The sequence below is a fragment of the Chroicocephalus ridibundus genome, chromosome 3, assembly GCF_963924245.1.
Source record: "Chroicocephalus ridibundus chromosome 3, bChrRid1.1, whole genome shotgun sequence".
NCBI classification, from domain to species: domain Eukaryota; kingdom Metazoa; phylum Chordata; class Aves; order Charadriiformes; family Laridae; genus Chroicocephalus; species Chroicocephalus ridibundus.
The window spans coordinates 127,529,822-127,553,572 of record NC_086286.1 but is presented as its reverse complement, the minus strand read 5'-3'; the positions used below and the strand labels follow the sequence as shown (position 1 = coordinate 127,553,572).

The following is a 23,751-nucleotide window of genomic DNA, read 5'->3' as shown; positions in this document are numbered from 1 at the left end:
CCAAGGCAGATATGAAGAGGGAACAGACTCTATCCAACTAGGCAGACAGCCTGAAAAGCAGATATCTAGAGCTCTGAAGAGAGTGACTCAGGAGCCACAAGAGGTTAAGATGACCTTGTCGATGACCAAGACAAGCAAAACTATTATTAACCGAAGACCAAAAGAAGTAAGATAGAGAAAGCCCTGAGGAATTAGATGAACCCAAGCTGAAAATTCTGCTCATGACAGTCTCGTATATACAAGTTCACCTGATTTCCACGCTCATTCTGACGTATTTGTGATGTGCATTTCATAGAATTATACAGTCATAGAATTGTTTTGGTTGGAAGGGACCTTTCAGATCATCGAGTCCAACCATTAACCCAACACTGACAAGTTACCACTACCCCATGGCCCTCAGCACCACTTCTACACATCTTTTCAATTCCTCCAGGGATGGCGCCTCCACCACTGCCCTGGGCAGCCTCTTCCAATGCTTCACAACCCTTTCCAGGAGGAAATTGTTCCCAATATCCATCCTAAACCTCCCCTGGCACAACTTGAGGCCGTTTCCTCTTGTGCCATGGCCTGTTCCTTGGGAGAAGAGCCCGACCCTCCCTGGTCACCCCCTCCTTTCAGGGAGCTGTAGAGAGCCAGAAGGTCTCCCCTCAGCCTCCTCTTCTCCAGGCTGAACACCCCCAGCTCCCTCAGCCGCTCCTCACCAGACTTGTGCTCCAGACCCCTCACCAGCTCCGTTGCCCTTCTCTGGACACGCTCCAGCCCCTCCCTGGACACAGCCCTCGAGGTGGGGCCTCCCCGGTGCCCAGTCCAGGGGGACGGTCACTGCCCCACTCCTGCTGGCCACACTAGTGCTGACACAGGCCAGGATGCTGGTGGCCTTCTTGGCCACCTGGGCACGCTGCTGGCTCGTATTCAGTCAGCTGTTGACCAACACCCCCAGTATCCCATTTCTTCTGGAACCTGAGAATGGAGATGGATTTTATCTTCTCAAGCAGCAATAAACACCCTCCAGTATTTCTCCTCCTTCCCTGGAACAGTCTTATTTGTTATCTGTAATACAGCAGCGCTGAGGAACCCCATATAATCAAAAGAACAATCAGAAATCAAGACAAGTGTATAACATAAGATGACAGTGGGGCAATTTTAATAACAGACTGACCGCAGAGGTAAATTATGCAAATAAAATAGATGCTAAGCCATACAAACAGAGGAAATGAGACACAGAGAAACCTTAAGATTCGCGCAGACATAGCTATTGTGAAGTCAGTTCTTTTCTGCATGATTACAGAACTGTCTGAAATCGGGAGAAGTAAAGGAGAGATTATTAATTTTAATCATTAGAGAATATCTGACTGAGTTTTCGGACAGAGCTGGTACTTTAAGCAGACTTTCAAATCAGAGCCTGCCTTTAAAATAAGCTAATTTTTTTCAGATCAAAAAGGCACCCACCTCTCCAGCGGACACAGCAGTTTGACACAGAGTCTCAGACACTTTCTCACTTCGAGAAAAAACAGACAGCTCTGGCATAAAACAACTCCTTTAACAAAGCCTCTAGTCGCTCTCGATTAAACTTTGGTCTACAGACAAAAGCCTCGCCAGCTAAGAGACCTGAACGTCAAAGGCTCAATTATTTACAATCCATACTACAGCAGCTTCCAAACGCCCTGCTTGGGATCAGGGTGGCAGGATGCCAGACGGCACAGAAAGACTTGCCTCATCCCAAGAAGCTCAGAAAAGATAAACTGTAAGAATAAAGCAGGTGGGTTAACGCAGTGGGTATACAGCCCGTTAATCACATGCCTTTACACCATTTATCTGTTTTAAATGTTTCAGAGTAGGAGAGTACATAAAGAGGAAGCATACGGAGAAGTAAAAGAGCAGAAAAAGGCACTAGAAACAGCAGAAACAGTTCAAAGGCAGCATCAAAGAGAACCAACCACCAAGAGCAAGAAGTTTTTAAGGGAAGGATCTAGAAGAACTCATCCAACCCAACAGTACCAAAAAACTTGCCTGCAGGACGTTCCAGCATTACTTCAAAAGCAAAAGAAAACCTTCTTGATGGTGAAGATGGACTTAATTATGAAGATGCTCATATCACTTGATCACGTTGTTGCCAAGGGATTATCCAACAGGAACAATTTCCACAAAATGTGGCGCTCCATACTCATACACATCGCAATGAGTGGTCACAGCTTCGCTGGGAAGGGGAAGGCATTGCTGCTCATCTACCCTTAGCCTAGCCCCAGAACCCAGAGCTGCAAACCTGCCTTAGAAGAAGAGGTGCTTGGGGCCTTCTGGAAAGAGGGAAGTGTCGGAGGGCTGGGTGGGAAAATGAAGAATTGTCATCAGTGACCAAAGGAATCCTCACCAGAAAGTTCCTGGCCTTAACTTTGTGAACGACAGTGGTTGTGATCATCCAGCATCTCAAACAAGTCTAATACCTTGAAAAAAAACCAAAACAACAAAACAACCTTCTTGTTGCCCTTGACTACAAGGAGCGTGGTCCTAGGTGTAGCACAGGTGTTCACGACAGACAATGATGTCTATACAATAACTAAGACAAAAAGTGACACCACTGGTTCCTGAAGGCTAAACTGCCGATATAATACACTAGTATCTTATGTACCACATCACAGAATCATAGAATGGCCCAGGTTGGAAGGGACCTTTCAGATCATCGAGTCCAACCATCAGCCTAACGCTGACAAAAACCACCACTACCCCATGGCCCTCAGCACCACGTCTGCCCGGCTTTTCAATCCCTCCAGGGATGGTGCCTCCACCACTGCCCTGGGCAGCCTCTTCCAATGCTTCACAACCCTTTCCAGGAGGAAATTGTTCCCAATATCCATCCTAAACCTCCCCTGGCACAACTTGAGGCCGTTTCCTCTTGTGCCATGGCCTGTTCCTTGGGAGAAGAGCCCGACCCCCCCTGGCTACCCCCTCCTTTCAGGGAGCTGTAGAGAGCCAGAAGGTCTCCCCTCAGCCTCCTCTTCTCCAGGCTGAACACCCCCAGCTCCCTCAGCCGCTCCTCACCAGACTTGTGCTCCAGACCCCTCACCAGCTCCGTTGCCCTTCTCTGGACACGCTCCAGCCCCTCAAGGTCTTTCCTGACCTAAGAGGCCCAAAACTGGACACAGCCCTCGAGGTGGGGCCTCCCCAGTGCCCAGTCCAGGGGGACGGTCACTGCCCCACTCCTGCCGGCCACACTAGTGCTGACACAGGCCAGGATGCTGGTGGCCTCCTTGGCCACCTGGGCACACTGCTGGCTCATATTCGGCCGACCAACACCCCCAGGTCCTTTTCCACCAGGCAGCTCTCCAGCCGCTCTGCCCCCAGCCTGGAGCATTTATGGGGTTGGTGTGACCCAACATCCTCACCTATTACTTAAATGACCTCCTTTTTCTTGATCTCTAATAGCTCTGCTTTATCACAATGCCAATCTCTGAAACACAGCTAGCAAAAATTAACTCAATATCTACAATTTCCTGCTAGTAAACAGAACAGGTGCCATCTTACTCATCCGACATATTTCCAAAGTTGCATGTTTGATGATTGCCCAGAGCAGATATTTCTGAAAGCTCAAATGCCAGTTATTTGGCTTTATAGTGCTCCCTTTTTATTACAACATTTCAGCGTTTTCTTTATCACCACTACCAGGAGTACAGCAGACCGCTTCGGTTTCTTAGCAGCATCACTTTCCCAAGGTTCAGTTTTCAAAGACTGAAAAAACTTACCAGTTACTTAAAATACAGTCATTTATCGACTAAAATATAATTTCCCAATTTTGATAAAGTAACAGTATTTACACCTGCTAAAAGATAAGCGAGAATAAATCCTTTTTTTTTTTTGGTGAAATGCCACTAGCAGATAAGTCATATGTAATTATACTGCGTCACTTGGTGTTAGAAATCCAGGATAGGATCTGTGTTCAAAACAGTACCCCTCCTGAAGCCAAAAAGCCCTAGAACTCACCAGTTTCCCCTCTTTCTTAATTTGTTTACCAAGTTGTAACCACAATGAATGGATGCGACATCTGAAAATCCTCCGAAGAAAAAGCACAGCACGAGCAGAAGCGGCGGAGTTATGTTAACACACTCCAGGCCTAATCAAAGTAGGGCTATTTGCAGGGACTAATTAAACGCCTGGCTGTAACGACAAGAAGGTAATGGCTATAAAGGGAAGGGGGTGGGGGTTTGTTTGGTTTATTTTTATATCATTCACAGCTTTCATAGAGCAACGTCGTGTAGAGGACCTCCGGGCAAGGAGGCTGTAGCGGTGCTGGAGGGACCCTGCCGTTCCCAGCGGAGCCGTGCACCGGAGCTGCTCCGCTCTCCCCACGCCAGGCTAATAAATGCACAATTATTTCCAAAGCCATAATCACTGCCTGTTCTCAGAGGACATCTGAGCAAGCCGTGAAAGGTCTGGCTCAGCCCAGGAGGCACAAAAAGGACACTGAACAGAAAGCCCCAACAGGACCTTCTAACACTGCAGGCTTTTTTTCTAAGCGCCCATCCATCACGTTCAAGGCAAGAGCAACACAGATAATGGTTTTTTTCAGCAGCATATTATTAGCAAACCACACCCGAAAACACCAGCATGAATAAGCATATGCTGGAGTGAAATATTTCAAAGAAGCAAAACACGTGTGCGTGGCTCTAACAGGAGCCGCGTAGCAACCCGTTTTTTACCTACCTCTGTCAAGACTAAAGGTTTAAGGGAAAAAGGCTAAAACAAGGCTAATATGGAGCGTACTTATCTCCTCCCTTATGTAAGCCCTCTGCCTTTCTCAAACCTGTCTGTCTTGGTTTGAGGTAGAACAGAACCAAGTTTCGGTTCGGTAATTTTACTTCTTACCGGTGAGCGCAGCCAAATTATAGTCTTGGAGACCGAAGTCGTCACATTTTTCCCAGAACAGAAGCAGCGACATGAGCCACCAGCTTCCTGGCACCGAACTGGAGTGCCACTAACAAACTGACCTGGTCTGGAGATGGAACAAGGGACCTGCACGCTCCAGAAACACAGGAACAGCACCTGGGGCAAGTCCAAAGGTCTGTTTAACCCAGTATCCCACCCACAGCCATTGCAGATGCTTAGAGCACACCAGAGGGAGCAGGGCAAGCTGCAGCGCTGTTTTCCTTGAATGCGCTCACAGTTGCCAGTTATTTCCTCTCCAGGGGCAACCTGAGCCGGAGGCGATGTCTTCAGTAGTAGTGGGTGTCCTCAGGACTTAGCAGCTCTCAATGGATATTTTTCCCTACGAACGCGTCTGGTCACCCTTCAGCCTAACTGTGGACTGCACAAAGAAGCGCCTCCTTTGTGTTTAATTCCCATTTCATCTGACAGCCCTAGTTCTTCTGCTCTAGGAGATAATCAACGTTTATCCTTTTTTTTTTTTTTTTGTCTTCTCCATGCCGCTCAGGATTTCATACATCTCTATTATATCACTCTCAAACATTTTCTCCCCTGTTCCACAGTATCATTTTCCTCCTCCCCTCCCTTATTTTTAAAAAGAACTGAGCGTAGGTTCAAGCTGTGAAGGCACTGCCGAATTACGTGGCAGCGTAACAATATTTCCCAGTTTGCTCTCTATTCCCTTCATTATAATTCCTCACACTGAGTTGGTTTTTTAACTAATACCGAGCATCAAGCCTGTGTTTCTCACAGTTATCTACTTGAAAATCTTGTTCCTGAGTGGCATTAACCAACTTGGAGCTCATTGTTCTGTAGTAAAATAAGGAAAAAAATTGATTATACACATCGCTCTGTATCTACATTAATTTTCACCTGCCCCTTCACACTCACCCAGCATGGTCAAGACCACTTATTCCAGCAGAGATTCCTCTGAGACACCACTAATGACTTTCCTCTGTTGTGTAAATTGATCATTTATTCCGTCTTCTAATATCTTTCTGCTATTTAAGCATGCAAAGCCTTCACTCTTATTCCCACAATCTTTACAGAGGCTTTGGTGAAGGACCCCATTTTTGGAAATCCCGATAAAGTTACACATATTTGTCAAACACTTCAAAGAAAATTACAACCTAGACTTTTCGTTGAAACATTAGCCCATTTCGAGTAGCCAGAGGAAAAGAGTTCATCTGCCAGAAGATGAAAACGCGTACAATGGAAGTAAGAATCCTGCTAGACTCGTTCTACATAAAGAGGGAGGTGGTTTGCTTTTTTAGCAGCTAAAGAAAACAAAAACTTTCATCCCAATAAAGGCAACTGAGGTCCAACACAACAGCAAAACACAACTTTTTCCAAGATGTCTGAAAGAAGAAAAATACATAAAGTGCTTGTAAAATGTCCCCTTCCTGAGCCCATACTCAATCTATTAAATGAGTGTACACAGTTTCCTTCACCATGAGCCAGACGCTTTAAATTTCAGACTAATACATGAATGCTGGTAAAAAAACCAAACATGCATCCATCTTACATGTGGAAGATGCCGGTAGTCCAACACACCGCGCTGATCATCCCAGCAGCCACGACAAGCCGAACAATGAGCCACACGTGGATGAAACGACAGGTTGGCTGCCTGTGCGCTCAACCAGCCATTCTACAACTCCCGTCCTTGCTCCCAGGACACTCGTACAGACTTTTCATCTCCTTGGATTACTGCTAATGGCATTTGAAAATGACAACTAAAGAAAAGTAGCCTGAAAGTCTTGATAAAACCGCAAAAAGAAGCGGTTCAGATGACCAGAAGCTTGAAGGCGCTGTGAAGCTCTGGGCTCGCTACAAAGGAGGGCAAGATATTCCATGCAAACAGCAGCTCCTCTCCTATTTAAGAAAAGAAAATAGTTTACTAGTAACTACACGCCCTCCCAGGCTACCAAACACACCAAAATCACTTCTGAAGTGGGAAAAAAGCCCACGCGTGAGAGTTATCGAGCCCAAACAGTATTATTTCCAAAACCATTTGACAGTTTATGATGCAGAAGAAAAGCTTAGAAAAAAAAAAATATGCTCAGCGCAATGCGAGAAAACTGGAGACTCTTTAAGCTATGAAGTTTTAGAAAGAATCAAATGCATTTCTCAGTAACAATTTGGGAATTTCTGACCAGTCATCCAGGACAGGCACTAATCACAGAGTCTTTGCTTTAAGCATCAATTCTGTGCAGCGCGGTGGCCTTAACCCCCCCAGTATTTCACGGGGAGAAAAGCGGAAGGCTGTAGGCTGCGTTCGGTTAATATTTCATTTTGGTCAATTTTGCCTTCCTGGTATCTTTTCACCAAGCAATATAAAAATCTAAAAAGCAGCAGCTCTGAGTCCCATTTCAGCTGTCCCTCGTGTGGATTCCAGTACAATTTTATTTGACCTTTAGTTAAATTCCACCTCTCCCAGGCAATCGATAGCAGCTATTCCCACAAGACAGGTTTTACTCTACGTCCCTTTCTCTTTTTATTCAAGCGTACAGAAGCGGATAACACACCTCATGAAAACAAACCATGGCGCCGCAGTGACAGCAAAGTGCCAGCAGCTCGTCAGCCTGCTACGTACAGCGAAACAAAGGCCACCAGAAAAACTTGCACGAGGGGATGCCCAAGATTCGCCCTTGATTTCTCACATCTTTGCTCTGCAATTTCGTTCAGGGAAACCTGAGAGAGCAACAATTTAAAAGTCTGATGCCAAATCAATATGATCGACGATTAGGTCATAATTATATAAACCGTTTACCACGGAAGAGTCAATATACAGTTATAAAAGCAGGATAAAAAGGGATTTGGGAGAAAAACACGACACAACAGTCTCTTTTATTAAATCTAAACTGAAGCTCAAGGTTTTCTTGCCACAGTTGATGAGAGAGTCAGCACTAGGTGAGACTTACATGTATTAAAAAAAAAAAAATATCTAGTTCCAATTTCAGTTCTGATATTGACTCACTGTGGCCTAGGGAAAGTTGCATATTCTTAGTAACAACCACTTCCGAGCTGTTATTGAGGAAAATAACCGCTTGTGCTGCTGCGGTGCTGCATATAGTTCCGACAACTCAACGCCCTAAAAGCTACTGCTGCATAAAGGCAGTGTCCAGTAAAGACCTTGCTTTGTAGCTTCCGCATCTACTTATTAAACGGAATTCATCTCACCCCCATCTGACACTCCGATATAAGCATTTAGCTTGCGGAAGGAAAAACAGCTTGACTGCTGCTTTGAGGAAACAAAGAAATTGTATCAATAAAATTATAAACAGAGCTAATAAAAAGCAGTCATCAGCCACAACTGCCAGCGAAAGCTACGGTTTCGCTCATCTTGTTCTCTTGCCAAAGCAACTTCCTCACCTCTAAAGCTGCAATATGAGCTCTCCCAAAAAAAAAGTGCTACAAAAACATACACGCACTTGTTTTCTCCGTGCTTGTAAAAGCAGATGTTCAGGAAGATGCTTCCTGCAGGAGACTGCCAAACTGATGGTGCCATTTCCCGGCTCCATTTGCTGTCCATCGCAGCTCCAACGCAGCATAAGGTGCCGACAGCTACTCAACTATTAATGGTGATTGAGCTCATTGCTTTGGAAAAGTATTCCAGTTTCTAGCTGCTACAGTCACTTAAAACTGCTCAGACATCCCGCGCGACTCCAGTGAAGATGTGTTGCACCCAAGGAGCAACTCCTACTAAAGAGTGAAGTCAAACATTTCCAAGCATGGCGACAACCCCTGCGGATGACACAGCCTGGCTCAGATGAGACAAATCCAGCAAAGCGGAGACAGAAAAAGAGTACAGCCAAAGGTGAGCAACCACTTGGGTCTTCCTAAAGGTGGGGAAAAACAAAGACCTGGAAAGGAGAATGGGACCAAGAACCAAAACTGGAAGAATCAGAATCACAGAGCGGTTTGGGTTGGAAGGGACCTTAAAGATCATCCAGTTCCAACCCCCTGCCCTGGGCAGGGACACCTCCCACCAGCCCAGGTTGCTCCAAGCCTCGGCCAACCTGGCCTTGAACCCCTCCAGGGATGGGGCAGCCACAGCTTCTCTGGGCAACCTGGGTCCAGGCAACCTGGGCAACCTGGGCCAGGGGCTCACCCCCCTCACACCAAAGAATTTCTTCCCAATATTTCTTCCCAATATCTTCTTCCTCCCTTCCAGAGGTCCCTTCCAACCCTATGATTCTATGATTCTATGATCTCATCTCAATCTCCCCTCTTCCAGTGTAAAACCCTTCCCCCTCGTCCCACGGCTCCCCTCCCTGCTCCAGAGTCCCTCCCCAGCTTTCCTGAAGCCCCTTGAGGGACTGGCAGGGGCTGGAAGGTCTCCGCGGAGCCTTCTCTTCTCCAGGCTGAACCCCCCCAGCTCTCTCAGCCTGTCCTCCCAGCAGAGGGGCTCCAGCCCTCCCAGCATCTCCGGGGCCTCCTCTGGCCCCGCTCCAACAGCTCCGTGTCTCTCCTGTGCCGAGGCCCCAGCGCTGGAGGCAGCACTGCAGGGGGGTCTCCCCCGAGCGCAGCAGAGGGGCAGAATCCCCCCCTCGCCCTGCTGCCCACGCTGCTGGGGATGCAGCCCAGGCTGCGGGGGGGTTTCTGGGCTGCCAGCGCACGGTGCCGGCTCCTGTGGAGCTTCTCACCCACCAACACCCCCAAGTCCTTCTCCTCAGGGCTGCTCTCCAGCCATTCTCCTCCCAGCCTGGATTTGTGCTGGGGATTGCCCCGACCCACGTGCAGGACCCTGCACTTGGCCTTGCTGAACTTCCTACAGAACTAGAAATATTCAATAGAACTTCATATTGATCTAGAAATATAAGTATCTTGCAAGAAGTGATGCTGCATAAAAAAACCAGCACAAGCTCAAGGAGGCAGAGATGCAGAAGGAAACACCTGCAATGGAGCCAGGATTCTCGGTGCGGGATCCAGCTCTTGAATGCGAACAACCACATTGAGCCAGGGCTCCCATCTCCCGTGGGAGTCAGTGGTGGTCACGTCAGTGGAGCCAGACCCAGCGCGGGTCCCTGCTTCAGCATGAGCTGGATCCCTCTCTGGGCTCCGCCGGCCGCATCTCGGCTGGCTGTAAGGGGAGATCAGGCACCCAGTTCACACAGAAACATCTGAATTGAGCTGTCTTAAACCACAAGCTGAACCCACATCTCACCTCGGAGCTGTTAGAAAAAAGGTAAATCTTATTTATATCAAAGGAACAAAGGCCTTTCCCACTAATTTTAGGATTTTTAGAGCAGCACACAATCTATCTCTGGAGGCGAACCAGGCAAACCTGAGGGATTCTCTTGCAGAAAGAGGAAAAAAAGTGGATAATTGTATAATGCCAAGCCCAGGCAGAGGGTGACCAAATTAAGGCTGTGCAACCACCCCCAGCGCTGCCAGCTCCCAGCTTTTTGAGTACTTGACTTCACAAACTGATGGGCCACGAGGAGGCACAGAGCCCCAGAGCGCATTAGCTGCAACACATTGCAGAAAGCCGTATTTCAAAAGCAAACAGCCTCTACTCTGCCTCGTACAGCCTTCGCAAAGCACTCGCAGGAAAACCACTTCTCAACATCCTTCCATAAAAGCATGAAAATTAAACCTGCCTTTTTTTTTTTTTTTTTTTTTTTTTGCATGCCTACTGCACCCACCATGTTACTAGAAAATGACTTTTCTTGCAAATTAATTTAGGGCTGCTGAAAGGCAGTCGATCTCAGTTTACAGTATCAATGAGGCAAGCACAGCACAGCTGAGGGAACCATAAACCGCATCTCACCATTTTACCAGCCTGTTTTCATTTGGGCTGGAAAGCAATCTCTGCCGAAGGAAGGAAAAAAGGCAGTGCAGGTCCCACGTTACCTCTCCAGGGCATGGGAGCATCAGTTGAGGATCGCTTGCATCCTTACGGAGCTCAAAGCAGTCGCTAATGTTTGATCTTCTGCCCGCTTGGAAAATGAGAATACAACAGCAACTAAGGCAATGCTTCTGTAATACGAGGATGGTGCAATACTTTCTGTGTCAGGGAGGAAATTAACCCAGAAAGCTTATTTAGTACATGCCACGCCGTCTCTTCATGCCATTACCTTTGGATCACCAGCACAATTTGAACTAGAACCAAAAAATAACCAAGCCAGGTTCATACTCGTACAGGTGACCAAGCCATGAATAAAACTCCATCTCCAGTTTCCAATCCCCGTTGACCACTCGAATCCCATCCTAGCATTAACGTTTTAGCGCGGGTCACTGGAGAACTTGTTATGCTTGCCAAATTACACACGCACAGCAGCGAAGCAGCAAAAATGAGAAAAGTATTCCCTTTGGCAGGTGTTCAGCAGTAATTTGCTGAAAATGTACAAAAAAAAAAAAAAGGCACTGAAATTCATTATTTAGCTTTGACAATGTCATGACCGCTAGGGCCATCATGCTTTTCACCAGCGTAGGATAAAATACGGATCAATGGCATTTACAAATATTGCTAAATGTGGTGCAGCTCAAATTTCTGTTATGAATAAACACTACTACCTCATAAACCTTTGACAAAGATGTGTTTGGTTCCAGTATCCACCTTAGAAAACCTAAAGTCACGTAATATCAGACGTGCTGTTGGTATGAGGGTATGGCTTCCGCATACCCACCTTCCCTGCTCGGCTACGTTTAGTCACAAACCCGAGTATTTTACATGCAGGAGAAAACGCGGCGGAAACACTGAACAGGACAGATAACTGGGTAGGCAATCGCTTTCCATAGCTGCAGGAGGAAAAAAGATGAAGAGCTACTCATATCAAGATTAGGATCTGATGAAGTGACTTTCACTTACATATTTTCCAAATAAAACACACCGCAGCAGCTAAAAGTCGGGTCTTGCAGTAGAAAATAAGCAACGCAGAAGTAACAGTGTACCAACAAAGGCCAGCCAGCTTTGGGGTAAATTTCCTCAATTTCTGCAAGCTGGAAAGACATTATCCATACTGAAGGCATTTAGGGGTAAACACTCAAGCAATAAACAGGTTTTAATGGCAAACATGGCTCCTGCACCATGGAAGAGCCGCATCCAAAGCTGGAAAACACAGAAAATCTGCCTGCTTCTCCAGAACATTAGGAACTAGTCTCCAAATCTCTGGGAACAAAAGGAAATTTAGGCAGAATCTCTGTTGTAAACGATCTGGCACTAAAACAACAGCCAGTTATCTCCTGCCTGGCACCGAAGCGCAGAAAAATCACTGCCCAGCCAGATGTCCGGAGGGATTTGACAGACAAGCTCTGATGGATACGGCCACAGCAATTTGCAATGTTGCTGCCTCCTGCTATTCGCTTCCTTCTCTGCCAGAAGCCGCTGCTGGCACAGGAGGGGATGCAGAACGGGATAAGTACCCACACACCTCGGCTGCCCAAATTACCCCTAGAACAGGAGCTTAAGCCGGCAATTACAGCAGTTTGTGCCGGAGCTGCTAGAGCTGCAAGAGCCTACCTGTCACAGTACCTACTCGTTACGGCGAGACAAGAGGTGAGATCTGACTATCAAATTCGGGCAATTTGTAGCGGGGCACTTTAATGGGTTGGGCTCCCCGCAGCCAAAGAAGTAGCGGATCTTCTTAAATGGCGATCCGTTCCAGATGACATTAATTTGTCACAGGGTGAACTCTGGCAGCTGAAGGGTGGACGACTGCGATTAGCTGCCTAGTTTGGAAGTGGTAACCTCAAGCGGAGGGTCAAGGTAGATAAAAGCAGAACAGTAACCTCTTAAATCGCCCCAGCATGAATCACTGGAGCTGGGGAGTCAAAGCCCTGGGTTATTTCTGCTGGAGTCACAATTAGTACTCCGAAAGCACAATTAAGATACATTAGTGTAACAAGCAAGCGTATGTCAATCGAGCCATCTGAATTGTTAGGAGAGCATCTTCTTTGCCTATACTCACCGCGAGGTAAAGCATGTTTGTTTAAATCTCTTTGCTTGAGATTCGCCGTACGATAGAATTTCTCACAAGTGGGGCCAGAGAAATCCATCCCTCAAGCCCGTTGCAACAGCCCGGCATAACACGCCCGCTTGCGCCCCACCGAACTTCATTGCGGGTCTGTGCCCTGAAAGGCAAGCTGCCGGGCTAAATCTTGGTAAAATTACAGCAGCAGCAAGACCAGACTTACCTGCAGGAACTTCCGCCTTCTAACAAAACTCCTAAAGTCCTATTTGGGAAATTTAGAAGAGACTTACTTGGAAAATAAACCTTTTGAAAGTAGGTTTCTTCCTCGCCATTGAAAAGCAAAATTATGAGTTGCTTAGTGGTCAAGCTTCGCAATCACTGTATTTCTGCAGCTTCTGTTGGAAGAATTACTGACGCATGAGACCCAACGTGGATATTTGCGAATGGAATGTAACGGTCTTTCCAGAAAACACATCATCTGATAACCACCCAAAACACATTTTGCACGGGTCCCTCTGATCTGGCATGTTCGAGAAGAGTGATTTCCAGCTGGGTTTTAAAATGCGTCAGGAGCTCCACATATCAAACCAACTGCTGCTGGAACTGCCAGTGCTTGGCGTTGTTTTTTTTCTTCCTTGGATGGGCTAAGAGGTCTTAAACTGGACACACAACAATCCAGCCCTAAGCAGCGGTTACTCAGAACCTGTGTCTTCTCTTTCACGAAGGCTCTAGAGTGGCTGGATCTGTCTGCTGACCGCTTGCCAAAAGATCAATACGGCTTTTTGGGATACCTGAAAGAAATTTCCTCCTGCGTAATGAAAACACTTGTGGCAGCGGGAAGCATTGCTGCCTGCTCACCGGCCCAGCAGAAGACGCAGCTAAGGGTGGAAACACAAAAGGACACTTGGCAAAAGCGATCGATGAGAAGCCGAAGAAAAAGGCAGTCTCGGGGTGTCATCGTCGGGTATTAGGAGCTGCAATTTCTCCAGGAGGAATCAAACGCAGCCAACAGTACTCACTTTGGCAGGTTCTGGGCTTCAACGCACGATGCAAGTGGAAAATGACCCTTTTAAGAGGCTACTGACTGATGAGTGGATGCGAAGCTGAACCAGTCTTGGATTACAGACCTATTATGGAAATAGTTATTACGCCTGCTGTGCACCTGAGTATTGGCTTATAAATATCAGGTACACAAGACACTTGAATTGCAGAACATGAGGTTCCAGCAATTTTATCCCCTTCTCACTTTGCCATTAACAACGTGATTTACGACCAGACTGAACATCAGACAATGCATGATACTGTTAGAATAATTTTTTAAAAAATAATTTCTGTGCATTTTTAAAGACACTAAGAGAAGCCAGGCTTGATGGTGCAGTCCAAGGAGCTGCACGGGTGCAGAGCCTGGGGGAAACTTTCTGACACCTGCCTTTCGCAAGACAGGCGAGTTCTCCTTCGGCCTCATTCACTAATTAAAAGTCAGATCCTGGCTCAGAGAAGAGGTGCTCAGCCCTTGGAGTTAAGTGGTGAGTCACGGTGGCAGTTAAATATGCCCAGCACCTTCCATGACTCACGGGTCAGGTGAGAGGAGCAGAAGGCAGGGGAGCAGCAATTCTCATTTGCATGTGTATTTCACACCTTCTTGGTTCACTGTCCTCAGGAAAGAGCAAAGGCAGCCGCAATCAAGTCAACGCTTTGGCTTGATGGGAACAACCCCCAGAGAAAGATGTATTTCTCTACTGTACAAAAAGAAATATCTTGTCTTACAGTGATTCTTTAGCAGTAATTACAAATCCCCTCCTAAAGAAGGGATGCCTATCATCAAGTCCACAGCCTTGCCTGATAGGCATCCAGAAGCGCATCGAAATCTCCTTCGTGGTGTTCTCAGCAGCTAAAAATGAAAGCTTCTCAGTCTCGTTGCACACCCTCTACAAAACAGATCCTCTCTGGCTCTGCAGTTCTTTACTCGTTCCTTGGCCAACTTATTTCTCAAGCACAGAAAAGCACCTCAAGCAAAGACTTCTGTCTGAATAGTCTAAAAAGTGTTTCAGAAATATTAAACACCAGCAACACTTTCTCAGGGAAGCTGGTTCTTTCCTCCACTCGCACCAGAGTCGCTATGAAAGCCTAGCAGTTTCTGTTTATCTTTTTAAAACTCACACTTTTGGTTGGTGAGTTCATGTATATAAATACAGTCACTTCTACACTCACTTGAGTTCCACTCATGCGGAAAGCATCTGCTACCGCTTTATAAATACAGGTATAAAGGGAGTTCTTTACACCTCCCAAGTGAGATGCCTAGTTTACCTGGAAACAGCGTAAAGCAGCAACCGAGCTTAGATGTTCTGAGCCATCCCATGAAGATCCTGTTCTCTCCACTGACTGTAAAGCCACAGTTTCAGACTTACTTATTTCCCTGAGGAGAAGGACTTGGGGGTGTTGGTGGGTGAGAAGCTCCACAGGAGCCGGCACCGTGCGCTGACAGCCCAGAAACCCCCCCGCAGCCTGGGCTGCATCCCCAGCAGCGTGGGCAGCAGGGCGAGGGGGGGATTCTGCCCCTCTGCTGCGCTCGGGGGAGACCCCCCTGCAGTGCTGCCTCCAGCGCTGGGGCCTCGGCACAGGAGAGACACGGAGCTGTTGGAGCGGGGCCAGAGGAGGCCCCGGAGATGCTGGGAGGGCTGGAGCCCCTCTGCTGGGAGGACAGGCTGAGAGAGCTGGGGGGGTTCAGCCTGGAGAAGAGAAGGCTCCGCGGAGACCTTCCAGCCCCTGCCAGTCCCTCAAGGGGCTCCAGGAAAGCTGGGGAGGGACTCTGGAGCAGGGAGGGGAGCCATGGGACGAGGGGGAGCGGTTTTACACTGGAAGAGGGGAGATTGAGATGAGATATTGGGAAGAAATTCTTTGGTGTGAGGGGGGTGAGCCCCTGGCCCAGGTTGCCCAGAGAAGCTGTGGCTGCCCCATCCCTGGAGGGGTTCAAGGCCAGGTTGGCCGGGGCTTGGTGCAACCTGGGCTGGTGGGAGGTGTCCCTGCCCAGGGCAGGGGGTTTGGAACTAGATGACCTTTAAGGTCCCTTCCCACCCAAGACATTCTGTTATTCTATGACGCTATTTGGCAGCAGCTGGATAGAACAGTGCCCCAGCACCCCCAGGACAGATGTTCCCAGTCCCACATCACTTCTCTCATATAGGCACCACTGGGTTTGCAGCTTTGTGATTTACCATGAGGCAGACTTACCGTAAGACTCTGTTATCTGCAAGAAAGCCAGAAGCCAACTCAGAATACCAGCTGGAGCCCAAGGGCCAACACAGTTTGAGGACTTATTTCTTTAGTCAGCCTTGCAGTGCCGGTTCTTCCTGGTAAGGAACAGGATACACCTCCATGGCAGGCTACGCTCATACCGTACTGGTTGCAACTGCACAGAGTCACATCCTTTTTATCAGATTAACTGGGACCAGAAGCTGCAGTGGGCTGATCATGACAAAGTATTATATGAAGAAATTCAAACCTACGTCAAGAGGAGGATGCCATACTGATGAGCCTTTCGTTGCTGCCCAATTCAGACCGTACAGGTCAGCATTCCCACTGTCACCGGAAAGATAGCATTGGACATAGAAGCAGAGCTCAAGTTTATGACAAAGTTAAGAAATGATTGGACAAAAAGGGGGAAAAAAAAAAAACGTGTTTGCAGTTAGGTGGACCGAAGCCTACATAGGTAGATGCTGCACGGGTTTAATCAAAGGTCATGCTCAGAAAGACTTTTTAAGAAATATCCTGGCTGAAGTCTTTTTCCCCATTAGGGAATCACTGTACAAAATCTAAAATTAACTAACGATTTGCACAAAGAGGAAAAACTTCAAGGCTACCATAATCACATTCAAAATAAGGAAAAAAAAAAAAAAAGGGGAAAACCCAGATCTCAGGTTACCGCCTAAAGCGGTACCCGTGATATAAACCAAGTAAAATATCGTCAGTATTCCCCACGTAGCACGGCCTCTGTTGATGGAAGTAGTGAGGGGAAAGGGCTGAATCCGCATGTACAAAGAGAAATAAATTCAACCTTGAACATCTATTCCAAGTGTCATTGACCATCTCAAAACAGCACTGCAGTGACACAGTTCAACAGCTAAACACAAGCAGCACAAAAAGCAAAAGGTCTGATTCATCTTGATCCCAATTTTCTCACCTCTAGAATATTTAGGAAGTGCAACTTGAATAACTCCCACATACCTCCATTTACTAAGCATTTCACGTGAATTTCATGTTAAAAATATAAACCTTTATTTATGTGCCGGAAAAAAAAACCCACAAATTGTTAGGGCAGGTTTTGTCACATTGCTCGATGTGCGTGCTTGCAGGGCAGCACACCGACTTCAGAGTCACTTCAGTTTTGCATGCCCTTAAAATTACTTGGCCACACGGTCTGCGTCATAAATAAGTTTCCCCAATCTGTAGAGCAAAGGACAGGCTACTGGAAGAGCAATTTTAGGTCCAATAAAATTAGCTAGACACCTACAGCAGAAAAAGTATGGAATAACAACATCCTGAACCACCTGATGTACACACAAGCACAGCACTAATTGGAACAATGAACCTGCAAACACCACCCTTCTTCCATAATGGGCTGTGTCCTTCTGCGCTCACAACCGGGGCACTGGAGCAAAAGAAAAGCAACTTTTTTTTTTTCCTAACTTGTTCGCGATTTTACCTTGATAAAATCCACTTGGAAAGAGCAGCATAGCACTTTTTGTCTGGTCTTTGAATGACAAGAAAAAAAAAAAAAAACAAACAAAAACCAAAGAAAACCAGCTGTTTGCTGCCCTCCAGAGGAAAACAAAACGAAATTACAGCTTTGAAATACGAAGAAGCGAGGCAAGGGCTAGTCCTACTCAGTTTTAAAACCACTTTCTTTAGTAGATGATAATGGTACCAAGGAAAATCATCTGCACTGAACGATGACAAGGTATGACAATAAAACTGTCCGTAGGGATGCTCACCTAGTTTTAACAGCTCCAAAACGCCAAATCTCTCTTCAAATTTTTCTTCTCACTTTTATACTGCAAAACGCACTGAAACGTTATGTATTTAACGTTCCAAAGCACACACAAATAAATCAGCCTCCGATTTTCAGTTCATCAACTGTAAAATGAGACGAGGAGCATCTCCCTGTCACACCGAAATACTGCAAGGGTAACTGTGTTTGATGCTGGAAGGGGCCGGGAGCTCCTGAGCCCTGACGCTCTCGGGGGTGAGTCATCCCCTACAGGAGCTGACGTCTGGCCTCCCTCCAAGCCAGGATCAGCTCCCCTTCCCGGCCAAAGGAAATAAATCCCATGGCAATGGGATTCGTCACAACTCCAAATCAAGGTGATGAGGCATAAAAGGTAGAAGTCCAGATGGAACGCCAAGAAATTAGAAGCAGCTTAGCATTTCCTACACGAGAAAATAGATAAACCACCGCTCTATCTTCTGCTGGTGCTATGCTGCAAGTTGAGCTACAAATATTCTGTGCCTAAACACATATTTGGATAAACATTGCTTTTCAAAAAAGAAAAAAAAAGTCTGAATTTTTATCTTCAGTATTTTCTGGTTTTACATCAGTTAAAGACCACTTCTAAATAATTAAATTAAAGAAAACCAAGACACTTACCTGACGGCCTCTGCTACGTTGTTGGAAGTGTGACCTGATAAGGCATCGTGAAGGTTTCTGATGAAATAATCTCTGTACTCTTCAGGCAGGGCCATGAACGTTCCACCCATCACAATGAACTCTACTTTATCCACGCTGTGGCCCAACTGCTTCAGCTGTAAAATTAAAAGTACCAGGGGAAAATTACCAATCAGGGACTTATCTAAAAGACTTCTCCAAAGCCCCTGACATTCTTACACTGCATTTCCTTCTTTAGTTGTCTTCCCTTTTATGAATGACAAACCATTAATACTTTCATATGCATTTCTTATAATCCCCCCCCCCCGCAAAAAAAAATCTAAAAATTATTTTTCTACTACAAGAACACAGGACAGATATTGAGCCCAGCGTAACAGGTTTTCTCGACAAAGCAGAATTATTTGAGGCTAGCATCTTGCTGACGGGAGTTACACGGGTTCCAGTTTGAAGCTAGCTTAGATACGGCCAGTAGGAAAAGTTTCCTCACATTTGCTTCAATCTAACTAACTTTCCTTAAAAACTTGGGGGAGAAAAGGACTACACTGAATCCATGGAGAATTTTCCAATGGATTTGGATATGAACAGGAAACCAGTCAGAGCAGAACAGGACTGAGAAACTCTTCAGGTCTAATTCTCCAGCGGAGACCTCAAAAAAATCATTTTGGTAGAAAAGACGCTATTTCAGTACTAAATTCTCCATGGAAGTAATTATCAAGAACTAGCGGCTGCCACAAAAGTTCAGTACAATTTTGTTATAATGGGGTCTCCTATCAGTAATCAGGTTATTGTTCAGAACAGATGACATGAGAGGTTCAAAACTTGTCATTTATCTAACAGATATGACTGTTAGACAATTAAAAGGTCTAAAAATAATTCTTCTACAGGGATCAAGTCAGGCTAATGTAGAATAATAGAATCATGAAACGCTGAGGCTAGAAGGGACCTCTGGAGATCACCTAGTCCAACCTCTCTTCTCAAAGCCGCATCGGCTGCAGCAGTTTGTTCGGTGCTGTGTCCAGACAGGCTTTGAGCATCTCACAGGATGGAGATGGCGCAAACCTCTCTGGGTAGCCCGGTCCAGTGCTCGATCGCTCTCACAATTAAAAACTGTTTCCTGATGTTCAAATGGAATTTCTGATGTTTCAGTTTGTGCCAGTTCTGTCACTGGGTACTGCTGAGAAGAGCCTGGCTCCACCTTGTTAGTGTCTCCGTCTTCCTAGCATCTCGCAGCAGGTATTTATACACACTGGTAACATTCCCCCAGACTTCTCTTTCCCAGCCTAAGCAGTCTTGGGTCTCTCTGCATCTCCAGAGATGCTCCAGTCCCTTCATCATCTTAGTGGCCCTTTGATAGACTTGCTCCAGGATGTTCATGTCTGTCTTCTTCTGGAGCACAGAACAGCTCTCCAGACGGGGCCTCACCACTGCTGAGGCCAGAGGAATAGAATCACAGAATGGTTTGGGTTGGAAGGGACCTTAAAGATCATCTAGTTCCAACCCCCTGCCCTGGGCAGGGACACCTCCCACCAGCCCAGGTTGCTCCAAGCCCCGTCCACCCTGGCCTTGAACCCCTCCAGGGATGGGACAGCCACAAGGGAAGGATCCCCTTCCTTGACCTGCTGGCAACATTCCCCCAAATGCAGCCCAGGAGGCTGCTGGCCTTCTTTGCCTCAAGGCCACAATGCTGCTCATGGTCAACTTGGTGTCCACCAAGATGCCCAGATCTTTTTCTGTCAAGCTGCTGTCCAGCTGGTCAACCCCCCAGCACGTACCGGCGCCTGGGGTGGTTCCTCCCCAGCAGCAGGACTTGGCATTCCCCTTTGTTGAACTTCAAGAGGTTCCTGCCATCCTATTTCTCCAGCCTTGTCCAGGTCTCTCAGGTTGTATCATTAGAGACTGGTCTCCCGCTGGACTTAATGCTTTCAGCCCCTTCAGCTCACCAGTTCAGGGAATTAAAAGCATTATCATTATTTTCATCACAACCACAATGCATTCCCCTTTCACTGTAAAAATTTACCTGTTCCACTCTATGTCTTGTCTGGAGATAGGGGTCATATCTAGCCCGAATGGCCCTCATGGACGTTGGCTAAAAAACACAGAGAGATCCATTTTGTAAACTTTTTTTTTTAAAAAAATCACAGTGAAAAAGAACAAAAGACAACTTTTGGCACTGAAATGCTTCAAATTCTTTAAATGCTAATAGACCCTATAGTCTTCAAACTTACAACCAGAGAATCCATCCAATTGTAAATTTGGATTTGGCTCCTTTTTTATCCGTAGATGGTAATAAGATATAAAGAAAATGACACAGTTTTTGAAAGTTTTAGTGCATTATGGGAGGATGGATAAGGAATCTCTGTCATGAGTCTCAAAAAACACTGTAAAAAAAACCCCACAAACAAAATGTTTTTCAAAATACAAGTTTTTCTGTCCTGTTCATTTCAGTTTTAATTCACTTGGACAACAGTTATCCAAGCAGTGTCCTCTAGAACTCATTTTAAACGTCAAATATTCTTTCATCTAAACGTATTCTTTCAACTGAAATCCCTAATAACTTACTTTTTATATTACTAGCTGATGTAAGCCTATTAACAATACTCTAAGGTAAGGTTTTCAAGTTATCTTGTGTATCCTGGATTCATCTGGTGTTTCATATCTGTTACATTAAAAGCTCTAAAGGATGAGGACTCTTTAAATCACGCGTAACCGCCACATGCTGTTAGTACGAAACAAATGAACACAACATATCCAAAACAACATGAATTATAAACTAATATAAACATATAGAGGATTTTCCTACTTTGCACTAATGGGACAAGTTTCAAGCCACTGAAAAACAAATAACAGACAAAATCCATACTAAAAGGAGGCTGCATCACCGTTTACCAAACTAATCCCATTTGTATTTTACTACTTTATATCTATATAGCTACCTACAATGGCCATGAGTTGTTCTGTGAAAACCAGTCACAATCATTTAGTCACACCAAGATCCTTTGCTATCAAACTTTCAGCAGACAAGAGGATACTGCCATTTTGCTTGTATATATATATTTAGCAAGATATCACCGCAGATACAGACATATCGGGGCATAGATGTAATTTCAGAGGCACTAACAGCTGAAAAATGGGCTTTTTTCCAAAGCTTGACCTTTGTTAATTGACTGGGTCCTGCGGGCTGGACAGGACTGAAAACAGGCCCAGTTAGGGCAGGACGCTCAGGGCTGTGTCCAGTCAGTGTCTGACTACGTTTAACGACAGAGATTCCAAAACCTCTCTAGATCCCTACTCAAGTGTTTGACAACTGACATGTTAAAATATTCTTTTCTTACACTGAGGCATGATTTTCCACATTCCAGCTCATCTTTGTTGCCTCTCATCCTTCCACTGGGCAGCTCTGAGGAGTCTGGCTCTGCTTTCTCTGTTCCTTTCCCTTAAACCCACATTGAGCCTCAAGTAAAACTGTATGTTTCTGCGAGACTGTTTAGTTGGGAACACTTTGACGCAGATTGATAACTGCTGCTGTAGGAATCACAGCTAGCATTCATTTCAATAAAGTGCACGCAGCAGTGTCCCATGGGAGACAGCAATGTCACCTTCAACTGCTCTTATTCCCTCATCGCTTTCCACAGCCGGAGATTCCGATTAACGGCTGTTCCCCCACCAGCAAGTCATGGGGTACAGCCACGATGCTCGCTCCTGCTCTACAGCGTATTACGCATATAACAGCACAACAGCAGCAAGGTGAGGAGAAAGAAACAACTGCTACAATAACTGAGAAGAATTTCTAGTCCTGTAGTTGAGCTGCTTTAGATCTTGGAAGTTTATGAAGTCTGGTTTTGTTTTTTATTCTTGCAACACAGGCGAATTTGTAGAAATACTTGGCAGCCTAAGCCAAGTTTATAGAGAGTGCAGGCAATGCGTTATGGCAGACCGAAATAATACCTCATATCCAGTGTAAGACTGTGTTGAATATTCAAAATCAGAATCGGGGCCACCCGGGCAGTATCTGCAAACAAAAAAAGACAGAAAACAGGCATCAAACTCATACAATTGAAACAACTTAATCTGTCTGCCTGAGGTACGGGTACACAGGAGGGTGCAGGCTGAGCAGACACTGCTCTAACTACCCCATCTCTCATCAGAAACGCAGGGGAACACAAATTCGAGACAGCCCGACCACGGCAACACGCCAACTGCTCTTGGGAGCTCTCCTATAGGCAAAAACGAACCCACAAAAGGAAGGCCTTATTAGCTCAAACACTACGGTACCTTCTTGCCGCGATACAGCCCCCAGACTAAAGCCAGCTCACAACTGGTTAGCTCAGAGCATGGGATGAGTGAATAAATACCCGTGCTCCTGCATCACTCGATGTAAAAACAGGTACAGACCCAAACACACGTGCTGGAGAGAGTGATTCTGTGATATCCGGTAACACTGAGAGGAACTGAGCCTATGTATGTTTACAAACACAATACAGTGCAGAACAGTTGTTTCATCTAATTTTAATGAGAATGGGATGTCAAAAAGCAGTTCAGGCCTGCCAAATGACTACATCCACGTGAAACAACGTGATAAGACTTACTAGAAGCAGAACGTACTGTGAAGGTATTTCTGGAACACGGCGTTATCTTAGGGAGCTGCCATATAGTTTTGGAGCAGTCATTACAGACAGATTATCACATTTTAAAAAGTAACTTTACAACCATAAAAAATTTAAATATTTCAAATATTCAAAAACATCGCCTTGTTTGATGTAAAGTGTGATTTTTGCCTGGCGTGGAAAGACATAAAATAGAGATATCATCCTGTTACACAATCTACATTTCTTTTCCAGAAATTTATAGAATTTCAATATCTTCATGGTAAGAACGCTCATTTACATTTGTTTTCTGAATTTAGGAACACGCTATTTAATGAATACAGCATTCTAAGACAATTTCAAAAAAATACAGTCCTTCCGCTCCAGATAACTGTGTGGCAGTTTAGTATTAAATGACAGTTTCTACATCTAGAGGCTCTTATTCGTGACCCAGCAAGACAGACTTGCAGCTTCACAGCGTGCCTGCTAGCCAGGAGAGACGTGGTACACGGCAGGTAGCAATTAAAAGGAATATAAATTTATTCTGAAGGGTCCTTAGCTTTCTTTTGAGGCCTGTGGGATTAATGACCAACCTACAGCCATTCTGTGCTCAAAGATGACCTGAGACAGGAGGGTTGACAACCCCTTCGGCGTCAGCTGCAGGTGCCGAGCACCT

General features: G+C 45.8%; 1 protein-coding gene across 2 annotated transcripts in view; it reads right to left on the bottom strand.

Annotated features, from left to right (window-relative positions):
* Positions 1–23,751, bottom strand: part of ELP3 (elongator acetyltransferase complex subunit 3) — a 100,017-nt gene that overhangs the window by 71,246 nt on the left and 5,020 nt on the right. For both annotated transcript variants that reach the window (XM_063330734.1, XM_063330735.1), the window contains exons 5-7: positions 22,438–22,501; positions 20,510–20,578; positions 18,475–18,629 (exon numbers count right to left, since the gene is read on the bottom strand). In XM_063330734.1, the coding sequence (XP_063186804.1) occupies positions 18,475–18,629; positions 20,510–20,578; positions 22,438–22,501 (288 nt within the window). The remainder of the gene's footprint in view (positions 1–18,474; positions 18,630–20,509; positions 20,579–22,437; positions 22,502–23,751) is intronic.